General features: G+C 46.1%; 1 protein-coding gene across 1 annotated transcript in view; it reads right to left on the bottom strand.

The window, feature by feature from the left end:
• Positions 1 to 21,454, bottom strand: part of Tiam2 (TIAM Rac1 associated GEF 2) — a 140,387-nt gene that overhangs the window by 52,671 nt on the left and 66,262 nt on the right. Inside the window, exons 11-14 of the mRNA XM_059272808.1 lie at positions 20,610 to 20,714; positions 20,096 to 20,174; positions 17,403 to 17,495; positions 16,090 to 16,353 (exon numbers count right to left, since the gene is read on the bottom strand). Of these exons, the coding sequence (XP_059128791.1) occupies positions 16,090 to 16,353; positions 17,403 to 17,495; positions 20,096 to 20,174; positions 20,610 to 20,714 (541 nt within the window). The remainder of the gene's footprint in view (positions 1 to 16,089; positions 16,354 to 17,402; positions 17,496 to 20,095; positions 20,175 to 20,609; positions 20,715 to 21,454) is intronic.

Raw genomic sequence — 21,454 nt, 5'->3', positions numbered from 1 at the left:
GTTCTCCAAGCCACATCGCCCATCACACAGCTCCCTGTTAGCCTGGCATATGAAAAGGCAGCCCAGAGAAACACACCAAACCTGGAGCCCATTTGCAAAGAATGCTGTGACACTCCTCCATGTGAATCAGAAGTCCGTGAGCTTTGTATAGCCACCGTGGTTATTTTTAGCTAGTTTAGATTTCCCTGAGTTTTATTCATGTTTTTACTTTAAAGTGCAGTGGCCTGTGGCACCTTTTCATTAAGGACATTTACTGTGCTCTGTCATCCAGGCAAATATTACTTGTTGATTGTCAAAGAAACAGAATGGCAATAAGATACTTAAATGAAATAATAAATACACACTTCAGAGGCTGAGAAAAACAGAACTGGTCCCATTCAAGGTTAGGCAAGTCCTAACCTGACTATCCAACCAAAAGATCATCATTTAATGCCACACGTTATTATTAATAAAAAGTTTAATCTACTTGTCTGGCTGTAAGATTCTCCATGTGTGAATGTCTGTGTGTGTGTGTGTGTGTGTGTGTGTGTGTGTCTATTTTTGTGTGTGTGCAGGTGCCCATGCAAGGGAGGGTACACACATGTGTGGAGGTCAGAGGTTAACTTCAGGTATCACTCCTCAGGACATCATTTAAACAACAACAAACAAAGTTTGTTTTTGAAGAAGGAATCTCTCATGAGCCTGGAATTTTCCAAGCAGGCCAGGATGGTTGACCAGCTAACCCCAGGGGTGGGCCTGTCTCTGCCTCCCCAGCGCAGGAATTACAAGCACACACCACCATGACTAGATTTTGGGGGATTTTGTTGTTGTTGTTGTTGGTGGTGGTGGTGGTGGTGGTGGTGGTGGTGGTTTTTTGGTTTGTTTGTTTTACATGGGTCCTAGAGATCAAACTCAGAACATTAGGCTTGTATGATAAGCCCTTTACCCCGTAAGCCATCTCCGAGTCCTTCCATTTTAAAACTTACTAGTATTCTGTGTCTAGGACATTAAGGACAGCCATTTGAATGTCACCATGAAGCTTGCAGCAGAAAAATGGACTCTATCACTATATACACATCCTGCCAGGAAAACGTAAACTTCATAAATCTCCCAAGTCCACTTAACCCAAGGTCACAATCCAGTGGACGATGCAGCAAGCGCCAGGACACACAGAAGCAAAGTGCAGGTAGTGAACGCTCGTTATTAGCATTAACCTAATCTAGAAACTCCCTGAGACATGTCCACAGGGTCTGACCCAATGGTCTGGTGACAAGCCTCCTCGAGTCACAGAGAAGTGAGACCAGCATTTTCAGGGGAGCAACAGGCAGCTGGCTACCGCCATGCTTCACATAAAACTCGGCCTCCTTAGAAGGATAAGAGCGCGGAGGAGGAGGTACGTTCTCTCAGACGCCATCCTTGTTCTCCAGGTGGCCTATGATGGTGACTTGGGAACTGTGGTCATCCCAAGCCAAAAGAAAAAGGGGCGTGGGGAATAAAGGGAGCATTCCCAAATTATACCTGGTCCCGCTAGACTGGGGCACTGTCTTGGAAAAACAACCAGTTGACAATTAATTTTATTCAGGGGCATGTGACAGACAGCACTATATAACAGCCGCTTAGAAATTCGCTCTCCTCCCCTCTCTTCTCTCCCCCTATCTCCCAGCCGGGGTTTCATGTAGCCCAGAGCCTTTATGATTACAGGCGTGTAGCAGGCCTACTTCATATGGTGCTAGGGACTGAAGAAGGGCCTTGGACATGATAGGCAAGTACCACCAACTGAGCGATATTCCCAGCCCTAAAGAATCCCAGTAAAATGAATTTGAACTCCAAAAACTCTCAAAACTAGTTATTTGGAGTTTTATTTCAGGGTTCTGGGAAAGAAACCTAGGCAAAGATCTGTAGAAGATGGAATGGTGCTGTTGGAGAGGAGACAAGGAATGTCCCTTCCAGCAAGAGCTACTATTCTACTGCACAAAACGGTAAAATAAATGGAATATTATTCTGCTTATGAAGAGGGATGAAAAGTTGATTCATGCTACAATATAAGTTGTGGGAGCCCATTTTCAGGTTCCTTGTGGCTTTCCCCAGCAGGTCCACATAGAGAGGATGATTAGTCCATGGGCCTGAGTGCAGGTGTCTGAGATGGTCTGCACTAGGCTGTGCTGGGGGAGGAGGTCTTTTGCTCCACCCCTTGACATCTCTATAAATACCCTGGGGCAGAGACAGTCAGGGCTCATTGGAAAAGGTTCCAGGCCCTCTCGAGGCTATCCTTTTATTTTCTGTTTATCCCCACAATCTGAATCCTTCAATCTAGTATTTCCTGCTACTCTCACTCAAGAAAACTCTGGGGAACTGTGGGGTTGGTGGGTAAACGCCCTGCAATAAGTGAACCTAGAAAAGATTGCACTAGGGGAGTAGAGAGCAAACAGGACCGGCTATAGGAGAGCGCTAACCCGACAGACTACTGAAGAGAACACACTGAGCAACCCCGTTTACACGACACGACTTCCTGGGAGGGAGGGTGAAAACAAGGGCTACTTCTGGGGTTGGGGTCAGAGGACTTCTTTCTGGGGGTGACACAAATGGGGAAATAAGTAGCAGTTGTGGTCACACAATTTCATGAAGACACCAAAAAATATCATGGGAAGGTGCACTTTCAAAGTAAACCATCCGGTGTGTGAATTACAATATGCTCTTCTAAAGAAGGTTATGAATCAGTGCGGATTATACAGGAGACAAATTAGGATTTATAATACCACTCCGCTGCAATGGAATTCTAAGAACAAGTTGCAGGAAACATGGCCACATTATTACAGGCTAGTGAGGCTCACCATGAACCATCAGAGTGGCACAAGAAGGAATATTTTGGAACTATCACTGTGAAAAACGGGATCCCCAACAACCCACAAGCAAGATGAGAAATCCCAAACACCACTGGGCAGGTGGTTCCTAACTGTCATTCCCTAGCCCCAGATAAAATGGAGCTAAGACAAGAGTCACCATCAGTCCGGTCCCACCCTCTGCACCTGCTGTACCACAAGGGGCAGATGATGATGACGACGAGGCTTTACCTTACATCTATCGTAAAGAAAAGTTATGCAAACGCGAACACTTCCCACAGGGATGGAAAAACAGCACAGTGACTAAGCCTGGCTATGACCTTGTCTGAGTTACCAGCAGCACCGTGTGCCTGTGCCTTGATTTACCCAGCTGCGAGAGTAAGATAATAACATGTCTCTGCTCCACAGACTGAGTGGGGGATAATTAGCGCTCCTGGGGCCCCCTGTGATCTTTGCAATGGAGACAACCCGCTATTATCCCAGTGTTAACCAACACCTCTCCCAGCAGTCGGGACCTGGGGCTCTATTTAAAGAGGTAATGGGATTTGCTGCAAAAACAAAACACTAATGCTTGGCTTTTTTGACTTTGTAAACTTTTTATAAAACATGGGTCTTGTGACAGAAGTTAAATTGTTCCTTAAATCCCATTTAAATAAATGAACTTTAGGAGGGGGAAAAAAAGGAAAAAGCCCTAACTGGCTTCCCCACGCTTCATCTTGAGAGGATGACTCAGGAAATAGAAGGCTGTACCCACGGTCATGTAGAACCAGGCCAGCAACTAGGACCAGGTGTCCTTGCTCAGGACCCATAGCCCTTTATAAATGCTCCTGCCACCAATTTAACTCAAACCCATGCTCAAAACTGACCTACCTTGGAGATGGGGAACCCAACTCCCCTTTCTAGGCGTGGTTTGGGTTTATCTGTGCCGTGGCAGAAATGGCAGGGCAGACATGAGGAACAGCCAGTCCAGGTGGCATGGGCTCACTCCAGGGCGATCTGCTGGCAGACACATGAGGCCAGACCATCTGGCTCTCTGCCAAGCAGAGTCATGAGCCAGCCTGGAGTCCCCCATTTGGGATGCAGTTAACTGCAGATGTTCGAGGTCACTTCCCCACTATTTCATTACACTGGACTGATAAGTCTGGAAGGCTTAGGGTGTGTTCTAAGGATTTTTTTTTTCTGCTCACCACCCCTGACAACCCATTCTCATCAATAATGCCTTAACTTCATGTTAACAGAGTCCTTATAACTTACATTCACTACTGCCTCCTGAGGTATGCGAATACACGTGGCATACACTCACACACGCACGCGCGTACAACATGCACAAATGAAAATTAAATTTTAAGAAGAACCCTCCCAGCCTTCCTGTCACTCCGTGGCTAGTCACTCACTGTGGTGACTTAGCAATTGCAGCACAGGCTCATTGTCCCTCCACGTTCCTGATGTCAAGGGATTTCCAGTCGTGGGTAAGTGAGGGCAAGAACGCACACAGCAGTTCTGCAAGGCAGTAAATAGTGACTCCTATGGCAGGTAGACAGACAGGACGCTCTCAGAGCTCAAAACACGAAAAGCCTGTGATCTCTCCCCAAAGCCTGCACATAGCTCCTAATTCCTAGAGAACACAATCCTAGAACAGAAGCAGACAGAGGCACGGTTTCTACAAACTCCCCATTCCCACCAACCTAAAACAAAACAACAAACAAAAAACACAAGCAACTTTTTATTCATACACCGTCATTTAGAACCTGCCAGAAAAGGTGGTCCTCATCTCCTCTCTACTGAACACATTCTGACCATCTGAAGATCAAAACACAACCATGTGGCTAAGGGGTCAGCGGCCAAGCAAACCTGGTGATTGGCACGCGGGTCAAGACGCCAAAGTTCCTCATCTGAAGCTCCCTCTGCTCATCATGTCTGTCAGGTAAAAAAAACGATGAAATGTGGGGCCTGAAGAGATAGCTCAGTCAGTAAAAGGCTTGCCAGGTGAGCATGAAGACCTGAGGTCAGATTCTCTGGTACACATACAGCCATAGAAGCTGGATGGACGGTTATGGTGCCGTGATCCCAACACTGGGAGGCAGAGACAAGGTGAATCACTGGAAACTTGCTGGCCAGCCACCCTGGATGAATCAGCAAGATCCAAATTCAGTGAGAGATTCAAAAGATAAGGTGCAGAGTGATCAAGGAAGACATCTATCGTACATGCATAGACTCCCATAAACAGATGCACACATAACATCACATACATACACGTGATGGAATTCCACAAACACTCAAAGGATCGTGCTAATCCTGCTACACAAGTCTGCCCAAGCATCGCCTGACATGCTTATTCCTCAACAGAAGCATGAAAGTCAAAATTAGACACACAGTGGCGGCTGGACAGGCGGTGTGCAGAGATGGTAAGCAGGCTCGGCCAGACAGCAATCCACTGCCGCTCAGTGCTTCCCTGGGAACTCCAGCTTCCACAGCCAGCCCCTTGGGAGGTCAGGGGTGGGGACCATGCTGCTCCAGAAATTCTGCTGGCATTCTTCTCCCTGCTCCGGGGTCAGCTGGCCGGAGCTCTTGGCAGTAGACATACAATAGCAATTTCACAGGCCCATTTCCAGATGAACGAATTCAAAGCTACCACCAAGGGACAAAAGGAGATGATCTGAACTGTGCCACTCCTTTTCATAACCACTGAGAGATGCTAAGGACCAAGAGTAAAATGAAGATGAAAGATGAAACGGATTTACAAAGGAGCGGACAATTTATAAATAATTACAGTCGCGTCAAGCTGCATCAGAAATACATTTCTAAAACAACAGAGCATAACTGAACTGTATGAAGTGAGAGGAACTGATATGTTGCAATTGCATTTCCAAAGTTTACTGACCCCCTTTCCCCTCCCCCATAATCAAATGGAGAAAGGGCTTTTTTTTTTTTAGCTTACAGCTCTCAGATTATGGTCCATCACTAAGGGAAGTCAGGCAGGAACCTAGAGGCAGGAACTGATACCAAGGCTATGAAGGGGTGCTGCTTGTTTGGAGGCTTGCTCCTCATGGCTTGCTCAGCCTGCTTTCTTACAGCACCCAGGACCACCAGTCCAAGGGTGGCATATCACCCACAGTGAGCTAGGCCCTCCCACAGCAATCGTCAATGGAGAAAATGCTCTACAGACTTGCCCACAGGCCATTTTCTCAATTTAACCCTAACTTGTGTCAAGTTGGCAAGAAAAACCAACCAAGACACCACTGTCCTGCTTCATCCCCCTGATCTTGTCCTTCTTGCCCTGGCCATCTTCTGTTCCTTCACTTTTCTTTATTTCATTTCATTTGTTTGTTTGTTTATTGGCTTTTTGAGACAGGGTTTCTCCGTGCAGCTTTTGGTGCCTGTCCTCGATCTCACTTTGGAGACCAGGCTGGCCTCAAACTCACAGAGATTCACCGGCCTCTGCCTCCCAAGTGCTGGGATTAAAGGCGTGCGCCACCGCTGCCCTGCCTCCTTCACATTTCTTACCATGTATCATATATTTACTTGTTCTCTGTTTCCTTGGGCTGAAACACAGCCAAGCTCCCCCTGCAGGAGGATGTTCGTGAGCTCAGCTCATTGTTTCTATCCAGCGTTCCTCCAGCAGCTCTTGTCACTCAAGAGACACTCACTACTGTTCAATAAACACAGGAAAGAAAAGAAGGAAAGAAAGGAAAATGTGTTGGGCATGCTGGCAAACACCTGCAATTCTAGCATGGACAGGGCACAGAAACAGACGACTATCAAGTTCAAGGTTAGTCTAGACTACATAGCAAATAAAAACATCAAGTAAACAACCCAAGGATGGGGTTTTTTTTCCTGAAGACATTGATTTCTCAGCAGGGGCCAAGGGTGCTTTGTACCTCCACTGTGCTAGGAAGTCACATGTCTCTCTTCATGGGCCTAAACTGAAGTTCCTCAATTCAGAATTAAGGACAAGAGTTCATTCCCACCTCCCCACCCCCAACTTAAAGGCTTAAACAAGAACCCTCTGAGCCAAAGTATTACACCACAGATTCAACCTCAAGCAATAAACAAAGCCAAGTTCCCCTTCTTGGCTACAAGTATGATTCTCTGCCCTTTAAATCAACCCCTGGGTTATATAAGAGTCATGGGGATCTTGTATGTTCAAATCAGTAATCACTGGGTGGCTATACTTAGACCTTATACTGATGCTAAAATAAAAGACAGGATAATGTCCTTCTGCTGAGGGAGGACATAGTGTATCAGGCAGTGTGTCAGTACTGTTACAATATTACTGTTCTTGGGGTTGCCATGACTTGAAACAGTGAGTTGTCCCTGAGAATGATGTAAGTACTACAATTGTAGATGGTGAATATCCCCACAACCACCTCCCACCACAGAATCACAAAGGTAGGATTCCATGTTAAACTTCATATTTATGTCATTAAAGTCAGGGCTTGCCACGTGAAAACAAACTGACTGTCTTATGGTCTAGAAGTGAGACCAGTGAGTAGAATGGGCTGAGCTCCACCGGGAGACACAGAATCCACTCCTCCTCTCTCTGTTAGGAGTCTCAAGCAGTCCTTGGCTCACGGCTCCTCACCTCGGGAGACACAGAATCCACTCCTCCTCTCTCTGTTAGGAGTCTCAAGCGTCCCTGGCTCACGGATCCAAACTTCAGGGACCTTGACTTCTCTGTTCATCACATCAAACAGGCTCTGACTGTTCTGCCTCCCTAAAGCACTCCATAGTCACAGTCCAGCTGTTTAGGGAGTGGACATCTAACACTGAATGTTATTCTGTCATAACCAAGACAATGCAGAACAGCGAAACAAAAGGCTAAGGATGTGGCTCAGTTAACCGAGCGCTTGCCTAACATGCATGAAGGCCCGGTTCCATCCCTAGAACCTCAAAATTCCAGGTGTGGACATGCCTGTCATCCCTAAAGCAGGAAAATATCCCAGCATGCTCGCCAATGTTTACATTTCTCCAGCTCAGGAAGAGAAAGAAACCAAGAATTATCCCCAAAGAAAAACTCAATGCTAAGCACACAGCAAGAGAAACTTATCCACTTATTTAACATACACAGTTGCATAGCTCTTCCTACATATCAGGCACTACTAGTACTTTCCAAATATCAGCTCATTAATTCATAGAAGTCCTAAACCATTTGAGTTTCTAAAACTAATCAGAGAGGTTAACTGACTTTCCTGGGAGCACACAGCCAATAAGTAAATGATCCCAGAACCAGGACTTGAACATAGGCTGCCCAGCTAATATCCATGCCATGCCTTTAACCACTGTAACCACAGTTTTGGGGAACTTGGTCACCACTGTTTATTAAGCCTTTTATACTGCTGGAAATTTTATACCGCATGCATCACCAATCCAGAAAACTTATGATATTGTCAGTAGTGGAAGTTTTAGGGGAGGGCGAATTCGGAGGAGTGATGAATGTTTCACATAGAGTGGCTAACCTGGAACACAGGCTGAACACAAGAGTCAATGAACAGAGGCTGGCCAGCCCTGAATTGTAGGAATTTATAGCCTATCTCTCCAAAACTAGGAGCTGAGGGGTTGGGGATTTAGCTCAGTGGTAGAGCGCTTGCCTAACAAGTGCAAGGCCCTGGGTTCGGTCCTCAGCTCCAGGAGAAAAAAAAAAATTAGGAGCTGAAAGAAGGAAGCCCATGTATGGTGATTTGAAGGAGAAATGAGCCCTCTAGGCTCCCATATTCATACTGAGTCTCCCGTTTGTGACGCTGTTTGGAGAGATTTAAGGAGGTGCAGCCTCACAGGAGGAAGTACATCCCTGGGGGCGGGCTCACCCTCTCTGCTTCCTGCTTGCATTTGAAGATGTCAGCTCTTTCAGAGAGCAGAATGAACTCGGGAAGAGGATTCATCTTCAGGCCCAGGACCAAAGAGGAGAAACAAGGGTAGAAGCGGGCAGGCGTCACTGGAAGCAATTGTACAAGAGCAGGGACTGATTCCTTTTCCTGTGTGAACGGCCACCATGCTTTCTTTAGAGGAAAATCCAGTTTCCTGGACTTACACTGCTGTGGGATGGTCCTTCTGTACACTGTGAATGTGTGTTGTTCTCTCATTGGTTGGTAACAAAACTGTTTTAGCCTATGGCAAGGCAGGATAAGGTGAGGTGGGACAATCAAACTTGTTGGAGGAAGAGGGGTGGAGTTGGGGGAGAAGCGAGCCAACTGCCCAAGAAGTAAGATGCCAGAGGACCGGTAAAGCCATGCCCATGTGGCAGTACATAGATGAATAGAAATGGGTTAATTTAAATGTAAGAGCTAATTAGTAATAATCCTGAGTCATCGGCCAATCATTTAATGATTAATATAAGCTTCTTTACCTGGACTATGTCGTGTATGTGTATCTGATGTTCAGGGGCATGATACACGATCAGGTTTTGCTAAAGATGCTGGCAAGCTTTTTATGCCAGCTTCTCCCCCATCACTCCTGCTGTGTATGCACTTCCCTGCAATCAGCTATTTACCATCCCTCAAGATGACCACGGAAAACTAACCATTGGTGGTTATGGCCCCTATGCAGCACTTGGGTTTCATAGGAACAGATAGTAATTCACTTATTTGCTCTTTTTGCAATCCTTTTTATTTGTTTTCAGGGCATTTGTTAAGTGATTTTTCTTGAGTAGGGTGGGAAACTTGAATAACCAAATATCTGTTCACCCTAAAAAAGGCACCAGCAGATTAAAAAAAAAAAAATTTCACCCAAGTCCAGCTGGCTGAAACAGTGAGTTTAATTAGGGTTGGCTCGCTTACAGGAGGGTCGGCAACTTACCATAGCTACATCATGGGAAAGAGTCCCTCTTTCTTAGCAGTTGTTAACCACTTATATCCAAGTGGGGAGGCACGGCCTCGGTGCCTCTCTCGAGCCCACACATCTTCCAGAAAGAATGTCAGTGGAGCTAGTCTTGTGAGGGCTTCATGCAGTCATCACACAGCTTTTCTGATTTCAACACGGCAACTGCCATGTCATCCCCAGAGGAGTCCACAAGAAGACTTGTGATCAGGAAAAAAAAAAATCACAATTCCTGATGACCATTGGTAGTGAAGTGGTGGATAGTGTGGTGTTAGGGTCTGCAAATCACCCCATAAAAGACCGCCACTCACATCTCCACCACTGTCACCTGAACATCTGCACCACTCAAACCCAGCTCCCAGAGTCCATTTCCCCAACGCCGGTCTCCTCAGTTGTCACATAGGGAACTGCACTCCAACACTGCTAAAGCTTTTCTGTGTTTGACTATTTTGTGTTCCCTACTCATCTAGGGGTTTCTGAAGAGTATGCAACGTTGGCTAGCTCGTATCTTCCTGCCTGCAAAATGGAGCCAAAGTCAAACAAGGGAAGAAAAATAGGCAGTGAGGAAATGGGAATCCAACTCCTGTAGTCAGATGTTTTCCTGTGTCCCGCCCAGTCCCACAGCCACTGGGACCCAATTAAACACATAGAGGCTTTTATCAATTATGAACTGCATAGCCATGGCCTATGGCTAAATTTTCTTGCTAGTTAGCTCTTATAACTAAACTCAGCCCATTTCTTTTCTTTCTCCCCCCCCCCCCAAGGTTTATCTATGTAGCTTTGTGCCTTTCCTGGAACTCACTCTGTAGCCTAGGTTGGTTTCGAACTCACAGAGATCCACCTTCCTCTGCCACCTGAGTGCTGGAATTAAAGGTGTGCGCCACTACCACCTGGCTTAACTCAGCCCACTTCTATTAATCTACATGTCGCCACAAGTTCTATGGCTTTACCTGTGTGCCATTACATGCTGCTCCCTGGACAGCAGGATAGCGTCTCCCTCTCCTCTCCTTTCTTATTCCTGTCTATCCGCTTGTATTTCTTGCCTGCCTCTAAGCTGCCTTGCCATAGGCCAATACAGCTTTATTTATCAACCAATCAGAGCAACACGTATTCCCAGCATACAGAAAGACATCCCACAGCAAACTCCTAAGCAAAACTCCATTTTACAGGGAATTTGCATCCAAGGACCTCAACTTCTACCACTGGTAGCAACACACCACACCCTCAATTCCACACTTAACCTTGGCCAAGATGCAACTCACATGCTCACATCCCTGGTGTGCTAAAAGCTACCTTCAGCTCAGCTAGAAAGACTCTGGCATTCTGAGGCTGAGTTCCGACTCCAGCTCAAGTTAGTATTTCCCAATTGGATTTTCATTATTATTATTATTATTATTATTATTATTATTATTATTAAACAAATACACCCTCCATTCTGTAGGGACACTGATGTTTTAAAATCTGGGAACTGGGATGTTGGTCAGACAGACTCAGTAATCGCTGTTTTATACAGAAACAGTGTTCCCAGAAATCAATGCTGTTGGTTACTCAAAACATCTCCTGGAAGCCAGACTGCCCTCCCACTCGCAAACAGGAAGTAAGTGGGCATGGCACAGGAGAGCTGGCTCCAGTATCGTAGACACATACATTCCCAAGAAAGCCACCCTTAAGAACAAATTTACAAGCTGGGCGTTGTGGTGCATGCTTTTATCCTCAGGACTCAGGAGACAGAAGCAGATCTCTGTGAATTCAGGGCCAACCTGGTCTACATAGCGAGCTCCAGGATAGCCAGAGCTACATAGTGAGACCTTGTGTCAAAAAAAAAGAAGGAAGAAGGAAGAAGGAAGAAGAAAGGAGGAAGGAGGAGGAGGAGGAGGAGGAGGAGGAGGAGAAGAAGGAGAAGGAGAAGGAGAAGGAGAAGGAGGAGAAGGAGAAGGAGAAGGAGAAGGAGAAGGAGAAGGAGAAGGAGAAGGAGAAGGAGAAGAAGAAGAAGAAGAAGAAGAAGAAGAAGAAGAAGAAGAAGAAGAAGAAGAAGAAGAAGAAGAAGAAGAAGAAATTTACATCCAAGTGGTTTCTGATAGCCTCAGACTCTCCACCCGATACCAATGCAGAACAAGTGATTCCAAAGAGGCCAGGGGCTGTCCAAACACCCCTGGCTATAGTTACCTTCTGAGTCTGGAAAGCACTGATTGTGTATAAGCCCAAGCAACAGGAACATTGGTCTCTATGTCCCTCCTGCTAAATGTACCTCTGGCCCTCACAAGGCCGTAGTAACAGCTGTTTACATGGAGAAAACATGAATGCCACAGGGAGTCTAACGATTGCATAAAAACTTCGTTCACAAACTTTACGCCTGGGGAGACATCCCTAAAATCTGCTGAGATTGCTCTAAAACCAGCAAATGCTAGAAAAGGGGATTTCATGCATAAATCACAAAAGCAGCATTAACAGGATCCCAGAGCAAACAGCTTGGGCACACCCAGCTCCTTCAATGGCGGCCTTGTTGGGTCAAAAATAACACTGGCCTCTTTGGGGGAGTTCCAGTGATAAAATTAACTCTCTCTGTAAAAAATCCTTTACTAGTATTTCCACTTGAGTCAAATATAGCCTGTGGACATTTCCTCTCCCTGGTATGGATAACTTACAGACACTCAAGCATGTAAGATGGATATCAAACAGCCGTTCATTCCTTAGGAGTCAAAGGCACGTCAGTCAGACTGCGGCCCTGTGGCTTCTGCTGTGGGACCAGAGCCATGAGAGTAAGGTGACGCTGGGAGTCATCTTCTTCTCAGCCTCCTACATTAATACAATCAATGTGTCCTTGGCAGGGGCAAGGAACAAGTGAGGAACACTAACCCAGTGTCAGCTGCTTCCAGAGAGTTCTGAAGGATGAAGGTGGGTGGGGGCTCAATCCCTAACTGATGGACACCACCCAAGATGCCAGCCATGTTTAGTCAGAATGTGACCATTATCTCAATGGATCCTCAGAACCTCAGCTCAGGAGGGCTGGGGAAGGAATGATCCCGCTACTCATAGGTACCCTCCTCCTGGCGAACAGAGACCTAGTAGTGGCCCAGCTCCAGGCCTGATCCTAACTGTCTGCAGGAAACACCAGAACCCAGCAGTCTGTCTTTTTTAAGCTCGGAAGGTGAGTTTGAGATTCATTTCACCAAATGTCTTAATTATCAAGGACTCTCAAATATGTGTATGGTACCTCTTCTAGAATAGCAACCCACAATGACTTCCAGGTCCTTTGTGATACCACACCACCACCCCCCAACCGCTGTGACCACTCTTCTTTTGGTCAGAGATAGGAATAAAGATTTCTGTTATGATCAGAGGCCAATTAAGAGACCGCTGTAGATGTCTGGATGTATGACTAAAACCAGAAGTAGACCAGAGTACAGAGCCGGTTGCAGCCTGTTCCCAGGGCTTTGCCCGTCAACACCCAGCAGGAAGGGATCTGCGCCCATTCCCGGAGATGGTCAAATATGTCCCCCAACAACTGCATACATCTTTCTTCCTGCTCCACACGGGATTCCTCCAGTTTCCCCTTTTTAAAAAGTCAATCTTATCCTTCAGAAACATCACTAGGTGGAGACCCAGACTTTGTAGAATGGACTTGGGGCCCTCCCTACTTCCCTTCCTCCTTTCCAAGTCCATAGTGCCTTCTAGAAATGTCCATGGGGTGGACATGTATGACTAAACTCACTAAAGGGACTGCTCCCAAGGACAGCCCCAAGTTATATTAAAATCCGTTCTCCAAAGCTATTTAAATGTTCATTTGTGTAAATCTTATAATAAGACTTTTCTTCTATTTCACAGTAAAACAAATCAAAGTGAGGTGTTTTGGTATTGTTGTTGTTATTTATTGTGAAATGGTCTTACAGCCCACCCTGGCCTGGAATTCATGCATTTAGGGTACAGGTGGTGAAAGACATTATGCCTGGCTTTCAAACAGGGGGGGCAGACAGGGAAGGGGGCTGAGTCACCAGCTTAGAATCCTTGCCATACCAGAGTTGGGGACACCATGGAGGTACTCACAAAGGCAGTCTGAGTAGAGGACTAACCAACTGAAGTTATTGGAAATGCGACCACACACTCGGGAAGAGAGACAGGAAGAAGGTCTGTGGGTGTGTACAAAAGGATTCTGGGTGCACTCATGACCCAGTTCTGGGGGTCACTTCAAGAATGCTGTGCATACATCTCAAAATCATCTCTGCAAGGGATTGGGAAGGGAGTTAGCACCCTCCACAACCCAACCTCACTGCCACATACTACCCCTAAGAGTATCCCACCCTCACATCCAGGTCTGACTCACAGGACCTGGTGACTGTCCTCACCCGTGGAGGAGAAGCCCCGTGCAGGGAAGGTGCCAACAGATGTCTGCACTGCCCAAGGAAAGTGAGCACTAGAAAAAAAAAAGAAAGAAAGAAGGGAGGGAGGGAGGGAGGGAGGGAGGGAGAGAGGGAGGGAGGGAGGGAGGGAGGAAGAAATGACTGCCCAGTCCTAATGAATCCATACACAAGCTCATCTTATAAGCAAGACGTTATGCCCAAATGAGAAACTTGGTCTATCTTTTTCCCCCAATTTCTTACCTACTCACCCCAGATTTTATTCCTACCCTTAACCTTCAAAGTTCCCAAGCACTTGGTTTCCCTCAAACAACACAACTACCTTAAAAACAAAAAAGGAAAAACAAAATTCCATTTTGCAAAGTGTATCAAAAAAAAGCAGTCCATCATGGCACACGGGCGAACAACTATGGACCAGTCACCTGGAGCTCACTAAATCTTGAGGGCCAAAAACTCGTGCTCTGTCTGAGAAAGGGGCCTAAATCTCGGCACACTCTAGCCTTGTGGAGGAGAAGCCCCGTGGAGGAGAAGCCCCGTGGAGGAGAAGCCCCGTGCAGGGAAGGTGCCAACAGATGTCTGCACTGCCCAAGGAAAGTGAGCACTAGAAAAAAAAAAAGAAAGAAAGAAGGGAGGGAGGGAGGGAGGGAGGGAGGGAGGGAGGGAGGGAGGGAGGGAGGGAGGAAGAAATGACTGCCCACAAGCTTGCCAAGCCCTCACTTTGCAGAGTTTCTGTGCACAGAGACACAGGATGCCTTCCAGGAGGCAACAAGAATCCAGGACTACAAAGAGTGGTGGACAAGCTTAACTCACCTGTTGGATTCTTCCTATTTTTAAAAAAAGGCAGTCTGCACGCACCTTTTGCTATTTCTGGAGAGGCTCATTCCCAGAAGAGGAGAGACAGTACAGGATGCAGTCTTTTCTGATTGTGACAAAGCACAGTGGAAGATCAAGTAGGGAATGACCCTGAAGAACAGTCAGTCCGACACTGGACGTTAACACGGGCCACTCAGGCTCAGAACAGCAACCTAGAGTAGGCTGAATGGTGGTCCCAATATCACCACTCATCAATTAGCTCCATCATAATTTCTGTCTCATGACACCCACTTTTCTATGCCAACAGTCAACCTCATGATATTTTAAATAGAGAGAACATCCCAGGAGAGGAAGAGAAAAGCACCAGATACCTTGTGGAATCACCAATCTTACAATCTGCTGTTTAATTCCAAAGATGACCTCTTAAGCCTGCTCTAACATTAAATTCATCCTACTGGCCTCTCTTTTACACTTTGCATTCATTCTTGGTCAGCATGTGGAGATCTCCATTGCAAATCCGTTAACAATGCAAGACAGGGTGAAAAAATAGCTCTGGTGTCCCCAGGATCAAGATCCACCCCTACGCTCCTCACCTGAACTTCACCTGGACTCTCCAGGATGACAGAGGGAAGTGACAGTTACTCGGCTAGGGCCTCTGATTCGAACAGAACAGTCGAGAGAGGTGGAAACAGCAAGCTCGGAAAACCCACCTTCCTCGATTCCTCATACACGTGTCTCACTTGGAGGAAACTATACTGACAGACACTCTTCAGTTACCTGACCTTCACAAAGTTCTGAAGTCAGTCCGAGAGCTACATTCAAGGTTTGCTGTTTCGGAGAGACCAGTCCTCCTCATAGCAAAACAACAACAACAACAAAATTGTACCATGTTCCAGGACCCAAACAGAACACTGCAAAGTGGATTCACCTCAGATTCCACCGACTAAAAACAATCTTCTGGTACTGGGGTATATGCAAGCTCATGGCTGCAATCATTACAAAGTCAATACTGAATATGTGAATGGTTTTGAAAGAGCCTGTGGTTTTAAAGATAATTTTGTGCAAGGAAAAACAAGTAGTTATTTTCAATTTTTCTGAAGGCATTCTAATTGCTAAAACGCATGGACTCTTGATAAATGTATCCCAGTTTGCTCCTGTGTTCTTGTCCTAGTGAGTGAAGAAGGATTGAGTAGTAGTTTAAACAATCTGGACTTGCAATGAGGCTTTGGCCTAAGAATATACGGGCCAAAGCACCAGCAACTCAAGCCAGAGACGGAACGCAGCCTTACCGTTAGTGGATGTTTTTTTAAAGTTATCCAGGAATTCCTCCAGCAGCTGGGACTGGTTGGGAGAGGGTGGCAGACCTCTCCGGTCCCTGGAGGACAGGTCACTGTCTGACCAGGAAGTGCACAGGGTTCTTCTTGTGTCCACAGGCCAGGCGATCAGTGTAAGTCCGACACTCTTCTCAGAAAACAGGGCCTCCATCTGCTTGATGTCAAGGTCAGACACAGCTTCCCCGTTTAAGGTTGTGATTTCGTTACCCTTTCTCAGCCCTGAGAACCAAGAAGTGGGGAACAGGAAGAAAGAGGGAGAGGGAGGTTACAGAGATGCATTCCCAGATGAAATTGAGCTGCAAATGCCAACCACTGACCAGCAGCTTCAGCTAAAGCCCAGTTCCGAGCTGGCCTTAGGCAGATTGTTTTGAACACAAGCTGGAGAAATGCTTATCAAATGTTTTCTCTGGGTCTCTCTCTGTCTCACACATCCTCTCCCTCTATCTGGACATCTGGTATGAATACTCTCTTTATACATACACACACACATCTGTATGAATACTCCCTTTATATACACACAAACACATCTGTATAAAATGTTTTTACACATACACATCTGTATGAATACTCCTTTATATAGACACATACACATCTGTATGAAATCTTTTTACACACACATCTGTATGAATACTCTCTTATATACACATACATCTGCATGAAATCTTTTACACACACACACACACACACACACACGTCCGTATGAATACTTCCTTTATACATATACATCTGTATGAAATCTTTTTACACACACATCTGTATGAATACTCTTTTTTTTTTTTTTTTTTTTGGTTTTTTGAGACAGGGTTTCTCTGTGTAGCTTTGCTCCTTTCCTGGAACTCACTTGGTAGCCCAGGCTGGCCTCGAACTCACAGAGATCCGCCCGGCTCTGCCTCCCGAGTGCTGGGATTAAAGGCGTGCGCCACCACTGCCCGGCTGAATACTCTTATATACACACACATCTGTATGAAATCTCTTTTTACACACACCATATTTTATATATCCATATATGTATTTGCAAGTAAATTCTTTCTCAAGAACTCCCACATACACGTCTGTTTGAATACTCTCTTCACACACACACACACACACACACACACACACACACACAGCTTTATGTATACACATGTGCATTTTCAAGTAAATTCTTCCTCAACAACCCCAGGAGAAATCATCATCTGACAAAACTGCCACACAGCCTCAGGAGGCAGATGCCCCTCACGGTTGGAAACTCAGAGTGCGCGCGCACACACACACAGCACCGCACAGACCTCCTCCATATGCCAGACTGTCTGGGAGAACATCACTTATAAATATCCGGCTGAGATGCTGGTGCCCGTCCACCTGAGCTGTGACTGCAAACCCTGGGGGGAGGGAAAAAAAAGAGCCAGTGTGAGTTCACCTCCCTTTGTCTCCCCAGGCCACCCAGGGGTGAATCCGGGAACACCCACCCATTCTTGTCAATGCTGTATGCTGAGCAGTCAGAGTTAGAATGATGTTGAAAGTGCTATTATGTAGCAAGCGGAGGGGGAAAGAGGAAGCCACCAGCCTGGAGGGTTTAGACACGGCAGTGTGTAACCTTCATCAACAGTTACAACTGCACAGGGTGGCGGCGGCGGCACATTCAGAGCAGCCAGCGCCTAGGAACAGCCTGGCTGACAAATGGGGAGATTGAGGACAAACACAATGTGGTGGAGACAGGCGCCAGAACACGACCCAGCCTTAAAAGGGAAATTCTGGTGTATCCTATAATGGGATGAACCCTGAAGACATTAATGCTAAGTGAAATAAGCGGGGCACAAAAAGGCAGTCTCAAAAGGTTCCCAAATCATAAGGACAAAGGGGATATAATGTGTGCCTTTTAAGAGCTGAGGAAGGGGAGCAGAAAGCTAGCATCCTACCGATAGAAACTTCAGATCTGCCAAATGAGAGATCCAGAGAGTGATGGTGACCGAGAGGGTGACTTGTGGACACCCATGCACTTTGCTGCCACGGATAAAGGGTGCAGATAATCTACTTCATGTGACTTCTACCTCACCACAGTTAAAATAGTGCCTTTTTTTTTTTTAAAGTTAAGACCAAAAGATACTCTTACTGAAATGCAGTGAGGTGTTTCAAGAAGGTTTCAAGACTGGGTTGGGCAATGGCTTAGGTGGACACAGCACAGTGTGTGCTGCACAAGCATAAGGATCCGAGTTCGAATCCCCAGAATTCATGTAAAAAGCCAGATGCACAGCATGAGCACCAGTATCCCAGCATTCCCCCAGGAGGCTGAGACTGAAGATGCCTGGAAGCTTGCAGGCCAGCTAGCCTGACCCACGCAATGGACAAACAATGAAGAACTCCTGTCCCAAAAAAGTATATAATATAACCCAAGGATATAACCCAAGGTTGTCCATTGTTCTCCACATGTGCCCTGGCATGTACCATGTACACACCCAGATCCCCTCTCCCTCTCTCTCTCTCTCTCTCTCTCTCTCTCTCTCTCTCTCTCTCTCTCTCTCTCTCTCTCTCACACACACACACACACACACACACACACACACACACACACACACTGATATGCACATACACACAGAAAGAGAAGGATGGATCCAGTGCTTTATTTACATAGATGTAACATGCAAAACCCAGTACATGTCCTGTTTGGAATGCATGTACTAGGTTTTGCACCCACCATCACTGCCATGGTGGAGACTATACTTCCACATTCGGGTTCCCCAGTTCCTATGAGCTCCTGGAGGACAGGGAAAGTGTCCTCTGTCCCCTATGTCTTCTCTAAGCCTCAAGCAGAATCTGTGACCACACTCATTCACTCAGACAGGAAGACTTTGTGGCCACGGGAAGAAAATGCCAAGAGGAAGTTGGTTTTGTTTGAAAACCCTCTTTGTCAACTTACAATCAAGCAATACAAGCCTACAGTGGACATAGATGTTCTCAGTTCTCAGCATTGGGGAGGCTAAGGCAGGAGGATCACTATGGGTTTTGAGGATATCCTGGGATCCCAGGCCAGTGTGGGCTACAAAGTGAGACTGTCTCAAAACGAACCAACACAGCTGATCATATAACTAAGGACAGAGTCCAAAAGGAGGGAATTTTAACATATTAGCTACTTGAATTATTTTAAAGCAAGTATCTATGTGTGACAATATTTTTAACATGACAAAAACAGCTTTTCTGTGGAGGTAGCCATCAGCCTTTAACTAATTACCGACTTCTCGTGGTACAGGCAATAAAAGGCAGAGGTGCTCTTGGAGACATCAGCAAAGTCTACAGAGACCTTAGAGCTGGGTTTTGATAAAGACTAAGGAAAACAGGAGTTAAACACAGACACTGACCCTTAATTGTTAAACTCAGGCCAGAGGGAGATAAAGCAAACAGATCAGGCTTATACCACTTAGATCATGCAAGCGTTCTTGAAGGGCCAGTAACATTTCGATCCTGGGAGAGGGGATTGGGAACAAACAGCATTCCAGGGGGATAAGATTCTAGATCGGAAAAGAAGCCTCATAGGGCTGGAGAGATGGCTCAGTGGTTAAGACCACTTGTTGCTCTTCCAGAGGACCCACATTCTGCTCCCGGCATGCAAGTTGGGCAGGATCACAACTGTTTGTAATTCCAAACCCAAGGGATCAGACACCCTCTTCTAGCATCTTCATGAACTGCATGTATGTGGCAGACATGCACAAAATCAACAAATGGATCAAAGAAGCCTGTCTGGCTTCTGGGTGAACCTCGGAGTAGCACCAAGCACAGTTAATTCATTGTGTTAGCACTACCACAAGCATGTCACATTCCCTGGCAACTTATGTATTATTTCCTGAATTGTCTTGCATCTCCCCCAATATTGATATGGACCAGCCCATCCTACTAAAATAAATAAATGATAATGGAAAAAGAGAGAGAGAAAGAGGCGAAAGGCAGGATGAACTTCTGGGGTCAGGAGAGGGCTCCTGACACTCACCAAAGTCAGTCATGTTCCCAGTCTTGGTTAGCTGCACATCGTACACATTGAGTGGAAAAATTTCAATTTCATCATAAACCTGAGAAAAGCGAAACCAACAGAATCAAAGGCTATGCAACCTCGAGAAAGCACGTTGACACATTTTTCACAGGGAAATTACAACACTTGCTTACATGAGGGATGTTTACAGATTAAACACCAAATGTGAACAGTTTGCCCCCCAAATTCCAGCCTTCAAAATTAAGAGCATGCAGAGACCCAGAGAAAGAAAGAGCCGTGTTGGTGGAATGCTCACTCAGCATGCACAAAGCCTTGGTTGGGTGTGACCCCAAGCATCACACACACTGGGTGTGGTAGCACACATCTGTATGCCAAGCCTTCAGGATGTGGAGGCAGGAGGATCAAAATCTCAAGATCATCCTCAGCTACACAAGGAGTTTACGGCCAGCCTGGGCTGTGAGATCCGGCATGCATGAGGTGGGACAGTCCCTCTCGGCCTCCACCGCCCACTTGCCTGCTCTTGCATGTATTCATACAGTGCAGGCACATGCCACTCGACACTTTCATCCACCACTTTTCGAAGCTGAAGACCGTAGTGAGTGGGCTCCAACTCTCTCATCTGCAAAGCAAAGGATTGGTTACTCAGAGTCTAATTGCTCTGTCCTAAAATCACCAGTGCTCAGGAGGCTCACGACAGACCACGGTCAAAGCCTCAAAAAGCGACTGCATATAATTTGCTCAGTCTGGAACTACAGAAAAACTGACATTTTAGATGTGCAAACGAGAAAAAGAAGAGTCAAAATCCATTGTTAAATTTTCCTCTAATACTGCCATCACTAAGTGTAAGGTTCACTGTTAGGAAGTCAAGGAACTACACTTCATCACACCACCCATCTCCCTTCGGATGGCTAACTCTTCCCCATGCTGGTCGCTAACTGTAAGTTGTTTCTCGTGAAAGTAGAGAGATTTACAAGATGTGTTTAGGTTCTACAGACTTCAGAATTGGATACTTCAAAGTGTTTTCAAAAGGAAAATGTATAAGTTCAAATATATTCTCCTCCCTCCCTCTCCCTCCCTCTCTCTCTCTCTCTCTCTCTCTCTCTCTCTCTCTCTCTCTCTCTCTCTAACACACATGCATGCACCCCCTCCTCCTTCCCTCACTTGCATCCTTTCTTTCTTCCCCACACTTACAACAGCAAAGCATTTATCTCTGGCTTGTACTCCAAAGAGGATTAGCTGACCTCCTGCCTCCGACACCTTTTAACACTCAGAAAATTTGTTACTGTGGCAGTTTTTTATCACCTATCCAGGCTTTCCTCAAGAAAGGGCTTACACACTTGGGGGGAAGGGGCAGTTAAG

Source organism: Peromyscus eremicus, chromosome 8b (genome assembly GCF_949786415.1).
Source record: "Peromyscus eremicus chromosome 8b, PerEre_H2_v1, whole genome shotgun sequence".
Classification (NCBI taxonomy): Eukaryota; Metazoa; Chordata; class Mammalia; order Rodentia; family Cricetidae; genus Peromyscus; species Peromyscus eremicus.
Note: the sequence above shows the minus strand (reverse complement) of the source record. Positions and strands in the feature narration are given on the sequence as shown.